The sequence below is a fragment of the Nelumbo lutea genome, chromosome 1 (assembly GCF_056320005.1).
Source record: "Nelumbo lutea isolate HS-2025 chromosome 1, American lotus-T2T, whole genome shotgun sequence".
Taxonomy (NCBI): domain Eukaryota; kingdom Viridiplantae; phylum Streptophyta; class Magnoliopsida; order Proteales; family Nelumbonaceae; genus Nelumbo; species Nelumbo lutea.
In genome coordinates, this window is record NC_142684.1 from 29,693,782 (window position 1) to 29,701,088 (window position 7,307).

General features: G+C 43.8%; 1 protein-coding gene across 1 annotated transcript; it reads left to right on the forward strand.

Moving 5' to 3' along the window:
- Nucleotides 1-384: 384 nt before the first annotated feature.
- On the forward strand, nt 385-5,063 carry LOC148874124 (phosphatidylinositol 4-phosphate 5-kinase 2-like). The gene is made up of 8 exons (XM_088970574.1): nt 385-1,810; nt 1,902-2,066; nt 2,240-2,405; nt 2,595-2,705; nt 2,809-3,002; nt 3,133-3,263; nt 3,381-3,474; nt 4,237-5,063. The coding sequence occupies exons 1-8, from the start codon at nt 618-620 to the stop codon at nt 4,547-4,549; spliced, it is 2,367 nt and encodes a 788-aa protein (XP_088826700.1). The 5' UTR covers nt 385-617; the 3' UTR covers nt 4,550-5,063.
- The last annotated feature ends 2,244 nt before the right edge of the window (nt 5,064-7,307 follow it).

The window sequence follows — 7,307 nt, forward strand, 5'->3', positions numbered from 1 at the left end:
ATTTTATACTTCCATTTTAAGCCCTAAAAAATCGATTAAACTAATAAAGTTCCCAAACATAACTTTACCAACATAAGGAAATATAGATTCCAGAGAGAGAGAAAGAGACAGAATCGTCAAACCTTCCAACATGTCACGGGTCCACCGTCTATCCAAACGCAGCTTTACCTCTGACAATGGCACTTTTGTAATTTAATTTTTGTGGTTTTGCAGGGGTAATTTCTTTTTCCTAAATTACATTTTTATTATTTTTATAGCTTCCCAGTCCGTAGGCTATTTCGTCACGTCATCATGAAATCATATATGCTGTTGAGGAATTGTTTCGAAAGTTAAGAGCATTATAGTCATTCTGGTATAAATCTCTCTCTCTCTCTCTCTCTCTCTCTTTCTTTTTGGGTTCTTGGGTATCTCTCTCGTTCCTTTGGCTATCTTCTCTGATTCTGTATGTAGATTGTAGGATTCTCAGCTGCTGCTCGAGGCAAAAGACTTGAGTAGAGAGAGAGAGAGGAACGAAGTAAAAATAGATAAAGAATCTAGAGAGAGAAGTCGCCGGGAAAATGCTGGTGAAGCTGCAGGTTCCGGCGAGTTTCCGGCGAGTTTGAGTGGCGAAATCGAAAATGCAAGAGACTTCATTGGTTAATGAAGGAATCAACAATAAGAACACCAACAGCGGCAACAAGAAGAAGAAATCTGAGGAATATAGTAAAGAGGAGCCCGAGGTGGCAGCCACGGCTTCTGCCGTGGTGGTTCCAGCGCCGTTCGTCGTCGGCCGAAGTCGATCTCAGGCGGGTACGAGGAGGGTAGCTCCGACTACTACAATCGCATCTGCTGCCTTCGCCGTACCCACCAGTGGCGCTGGCGCCACCACAAGCGCCACCATAGAGAAGGTGCTGCCGAATGGAGATCTCTACACGGGGAGTTTTGCCGGGAACGTGCCTCACGGCACCGGGAAGTATCTCTGGACGGATGGGTGTATGTACGAAGGGGAGTGGCGGAGGGGAAAGGCTTCCGGGAAGGGAAAGTTCTCATGGCCATCTGGAGCCACCTACGAAGGCGAATTTAAGGGTGGGAGAATGGACGGGTTTGGTACCTTCATCGGCTCTGACGGAGATACGTACCGGGGATCATGGAATGCTGATCGGAAGCATGGGTTTGGTGAGAAAAGGTACGCGAATGGTGATTTCTACGAGGGTTCGTGGAGGAAAAATCAACAGGAGGGGCATGGGAAGTACGTGTGGAAGAACGGGAATGAATACGTCGGAGAATGGAAGAACGGTGTGATGTCCGGAAGAGGGGTTTTGATTTGGCCTAATGGGAATCGGTACGATGTCCAGTGGGATAACGGCGTTCCGAAGGGAAATGGGGTTTTCACGTGGCCGGACGGGAGCTGCTATGTGGGTAGTTGGGGTAAGGATCTCAAAAACCAGCAACTCAATGGTACGTTCTATCCCGGCAGCGTTAAGGATCAGAGTTGTAATCAGAGGAGTCCATTGATTGAAGAAAACTTTCTGTTGGCAACTAGGAAGAGGTCTTCGGTCGATGGTGCAAGGGGGAGCTTGGCCGAGAGGAATTTTCCTCGGATTTGCATTTGGGAATCAGATGGGGAAGCTGGTGATATCACTTGTGATATCATCGATAATGTGGAAGCCTCGATGTTTTATCGAGACGGAACGAATTTGGATCAGGGAGTGGCTGCCTTGCGGCGGAGGAGTCCGTGTTGTTTCACCGGCGAGGTTAAGAAACCCGGGCAGACGATATCGAAGGGGCATAAGAACTATGATTTGATGCTTAATCTCCAACTGGGTATCAGGTAGCTTGTTGAATGGATTGGTCAGTGTTTCTCATTTTGTTCCCATTGCTGTTGGTACGATTCTTGAATCACGGTCGTGTCATCTTTTTAGGTATTCCGTGGGGAAGCCTGCGTCGATACTCAGGAACCTTAGGCCTGGTGATTTCGATCCCAGGGAGAAGTTCTGGACGAGGTTTCCACCGGAAGGATCAAAGGTTACGCCCCCTCACCAGTCCGTGGAGTTCAGGTGGAAGGATTACTGCCCCATGGTGTTCAGGTACCAATTATTTTTTTAGAAGATACCCAATTGAACTTTTGCTTTCTGTTTGAATATTCATGATGAATTTGAATCTAATAGGATGTAGTCTTCTGGTTTCAAGCATCGGAGTCTTTCGTCTCTGTTAAATTTCCGTCTCTCATGGTGTTGATTGTGTTTGATTCGGTGTTCAGACATCTGAGAGAGTTGTTCCAGATCGACCCCGCCGATTACATGCTAGCCATTTGTGGAAATGATGCGCTGAGAGAGCTCTCTTCCCCAGGGAAGAGTGGAAGCTTCTTTTATCTTACACAGGATGATCGGTTCATGATTAAGACCGTGAAGAAATCTGAGGTCAAGGTCAGTTACCTACCTTCTCTGACCTATTAATCCGTTAAATCTTAGAAGCAAAAAAATCTTTCCAATTGCAGAATTAAGGGCGAGATGATTGGTTGTAATTTCTTCTGTCTTCTGACTTTCCATATTCTATCTACTAGTATTCGATACTGGGTCAATGGCTATAACTGCAATTTGGTAATCCATATTCAGGTGCTTCTTCGAATGCTTCCCAGCTATTACCAACATGTTTGTCGGTATGAGAACTCCCTGGTCACTAAGTTCTTTGGTGTGCATTGTGTAAAACCTGTGGGCGGCCAGAAGGTATGCTTGGAAGATTAGAATTAAATGGGTTTGGTTTAGCTAAGCAGTTTCTTGAACTCATAATTCATTTCTCTAATACTGCACTTTGTTGGTTGGAAATCAGACTCGTTTCATTGTGATGGGAAATTTATTTTGCTCCGAGTATCGCATCCATAGGCGGTTTGATCTCAAAGGGTCTTCCCATGGCCGAACTACTGACAAGCCTGAGGGGGAAATCGATGAGACAACCACCCTTAAGGATCTTGATCTCAATTTTGTCTTTCGCCTACAACGGTCTTGGTTTGATGAGCTCATTAGGTTAGTAAGAATATGTCTCATTTATTATTTGTAAGTGGATTGAATACAAGTTCTTTTTTTCTTTATTCATTATTTCATTGATCTGATTATATGGTGCTTGAGATGACATTGGTTCACTGGTTTTATTCAGTCAAATTGATAGAGATTGTGAGTTCTTGGAAGCTGAGAGGATAATGGATTATAGTCTTTTGGTTGGTCTTCACTTTTGTGACGAATACTCTGATGAAAAGACATTGCTCTCTCCATTAACTATGACTTCCTGTAAGGATAAAACCAATTTTTTACCTTTTTTATTGGATTCTTTTAGATATTTGATGGTGGTAGATATGCCTGAGTTAAAAACATGGCTTAAAATGGATGTGATTCTGCTGATTTCAGGCAAGATGGATTCATGTCAAGACCAAAAGGGTTTGAATGGATGTCAGTTTTTTGAAGCAGCACCACAAGATATGAGCCGGATTCTGGCTGGCCGGTATGCTTTTTTTTTTCAGTTGATTGTCTTTGTTCTTCCTAAATTTTTGTTCGTCCATTCTGGGCGTAAATTACAAGTCACCTTTTTGAAATTATGAAAGCAAGCCTTTTTGTTTAAACTTGATCTTGTTTTTTTGCTATTTATCAAAACAAATGGTCCTTCACTTCGCTGTTTCTATCATCCAAGAATATTTCTCATCACAAAGACTGCCGGCCATTACCACATCTTGTGGTTGGAGTTTCCTACCTTAGGTTTAGATTCTTCAATCATTTTCCCATTTGAGTTTGATGGTGTTGGGAATAATTTAAAGTGGTTTGGATTGTCTTGGTGAAACTGGGGTTGGTTTTCATGCAACAGTTGTGGGTGGGGTATGTACAGGGTGATCTTTCCTTCATGGATAAGAACAAAGTTTAGTTTGATTTTCAGTTGGCTTAATCTCAATCTCTTGCTAAAGAATTAATCATTAATTTGGTTTCATCCTTAATGTCTGTATCTTTCAAGTTTTAGCAAATAGTGATTCAAACTGAGTGGTTTTTAACCTAATAATTCTAAATAACTTAAAATTACTGAATATACAATTGTATGCTTGTCCATCCATCCCAAATTGGAAACAAAAGGAAACAAGAGATCAGCATAATAACTGCTATGTAGGAAAAGATTAAACCTTGCTTTGAATTATATAATTTCTCTTGGAGATGATCATGCATAATGGTTTCGAAGTTGGGTTTCTATTTTGATGTTGAGGGCGTTTTGTTCCGGCAGGAAGCTGCTGGTTCGGTTAGGTGCAAATATGCCGGCAAGAGCAGAGCAGGTGGTTAGAAGGAGTGATTTTGAGCAGTTTAACCCAAGTGGGGGCGGCAATTTGACCCCCTTGCGAGGTACTGGTGAGATCTATGAAGTAGTCCTCTACTTTGGGATCATTGACATTCTCCAGGATTACGATATCAGCAAGAAGCTAGAGCATGCATACAAGTCCTTGCAGGTCGACCCAACCTCCATATCCGCAGTTGATCCAAAGCTCTATTCAAAGAGGTTCCGAGATTTTATACGCAGAATATTCATAGAGGACAGGTAGCTGAGAAGAAGAGGGCAACAACAGAGTAACACGGGGGGGGGGGGGGGGAACAACATGATCCATCGATCAGCAATCAAATTGCAGGTCATATCCCTCGGAGCTTCAACCAGGGTTCAGATGGTCCCAGGTGGTGGCTTGTAATTGGCCCAAAGCATTTCTGGGACTGATTGGTGGCGCTGCTGGTGGCGATGATATGCGGATAATTGGGGAGTTCCCTTCATGGCTGAATTTTGGAGATCAGCCATGTACATGAACTGTTCGGGTCGGGAGGATCTGTATATGTTTGAAACAGGCGGGAGGATTGGATTCTTATTTTTGTTTTATTGGGTTCTCTTTTTTCGTTTTTTTTTTTGGGGTAACCAGGAAATGTGAAGATTTCGGGAGATGATACGGGAAAATAGAGAAAAAAACGCTTCCGAGTGAGAGATTTAAAATGGTGATCGGAGAATAAGAAGTGTACAGTACAGCTAAAGGATAGATAAAGCAATTTTAAGATTTTTGAAATTTTCTATTATTTTGCTCTTGTGATTTCTGTATCTCTTTTTCTCGTGAGTTCCCAAGGAAGAAACCTTGTGATGAAAGATTACCAGACCCACTCACCCATCCTCTCTCTCTCTCTCTCCATTGGGGTCTTTGTTTCTTTTGCAGTGGGACTGGGCCAGTGGGGAAGGGGGGCAGTGAGGGAAGAAGCCATGAAAAGAAGAGAAAAGCACAAGATGTGTTGGTGTGAGCTTCTGTTAACCTTTCTTTGCTCTATTTAATTTTCCCTGCTCTATTTATACAAAAGTCATTTGCTTCTTTTTAAGAACAGAAGAAAAAAAAAAGAGAACCAATACGGCAAAGCAAAATTGGTTTAGTGCCTTAATGGAGAGGAACTTGAGAGAGAGATGTGGAGATAGAGAGAACGAGAGAGAGAAAGTGGTATGTCAACAGAGAACGTTGACCACGATCTGATCCAATGATGCAACGTCTACCATCCACGTGGCACTATTAAATCAGATGTTTGAGAACAGTCTCTTCACTCTTCAGCGTAAGAGATAAGAAGGGCAGTTCGGTCATTTAAGGAACTCTAACCCCAGACAGTGCGAAGAGAGGCATCGGGCTTCGCGCTGCTCACAAAAGAGGTCAAAATCTCCGCTCTGCCACACCTCTCTCTTTCTCTAACAAATACCCTCCGTACCTCTCTTTCTTTCTTTTTCTTTTTTTTTTCTTTTAATTAATTTTTTTACAGTAATAATTGAAAATTTAAATTTTTTTACAATAATAAGTGAAAATTTAAAAGGTGGTGATTAGTCCTGGGGACGGGGAGTATATCGCGAAGAGATTACGAGTGAGTTGTTGGAGTGTGGAGACAAAGGCCGTACGTACACGTTGCACGTGCTCCTGGGCATCCCCTAGATAGCCCAATCACTTCATGTCAGCGCGTGGGACCCTTCCCTTTACTTTAACTAACGGTCCAGATCTATTCCAATACTTGCACCTGTAAACATCTATACACGGATGAACCGTACGTAGTTCATAGATGCGTCCGGCTCGACCAGTCTAGTCATTCGGGTTTTGTGGGCTTTTCTGGGAGTCTGGGACTAGAGGTCTAGAGCCGTAGATGCTGTAGGCTTCGGGGGAGGTGGCCGTAGCATCGATTGCTTGAAAAGCGCGTTTCTCTGACATCGTTGCGTTTCGATAAATTAACACGTCAACATTTTGCATTTTTTGTTTACATTGCGTTTTCTGAAAAAATGGTAATTAGGGCTACGAACATGCGAACGGTATCCCATGTCTCTCCTTTCATAAAAACTATTTATCTATTTTTTTTTAATTTTTAATTTTTTAATTCTATGTCATTTTTAAACAACCAAGATGCACTTTCCCAATAACCTAAATAATTTCTTCTCATAAAATTACTCTTAAACTACCTCATCCATTATCTCCTATTTCTAAAATTATATCAGATGAGGGCAGATTTGGCCCTCCAATGACATCGTGACACATGGCATCTTGGAGCAACTGGGTGACACTTAGAACCACTTAGGCAACAACTTAACCAAGATAATGGTGTCTCGACCTGGCGACTTGGCACAGGCGCCGAACTAGCAATCTGGCACTAATGCCGACCTGGCGACCAACCTTTATGCCGAACTAGCGACCTCGACCACAACTTAGGTCGGCTAGAAGCACCTCGTTCAGGGTTGACCTACAGCACCTCATCATTGACCAAAGTGACCTCGGCGCAAGGAGCGACCTCCCTCGAGGGCGTGTCGGCCTCGTTCAGGGTTGACCTACAGTACAAATACTTGGACTCTTCCGACTTGAGAAGCAAATTGGATCGACGCTTACAAGCTCATTGAATTAGTCATTCCAGGCCAAAAGGAGCAATCTCCTCCTTCCGCCAAGTTACTTTCAGCTCGGGAGTGGGGGCAATTGATGAGGGCGGATTTAGCCCTCCAATGACATCGTGACACGTGGCATCTCGGAACAACTAAGTGACACCCAGGACCACTTAGGTAACAACTTAGCCAAGATGATGGTGTCCCGACCTAGCGACCTGGCACAGGCGCCGAACTGGCGACTTAGCACAGGCGCCGAACTGGCGACCTAGCACAGGAGTCGACCTGGCAACTTGGCACAGGCGTCGACCTGGTGACCTGGCACTGACGTCGACCTAGCGGCTAGCCTTTATGCCGAACTAGCGACCTCGACCACAACTCAGGTCGGCTAGAAGCACCTTGTTACTGGCCGAAGTGACCTCGGCGCAAGGAGC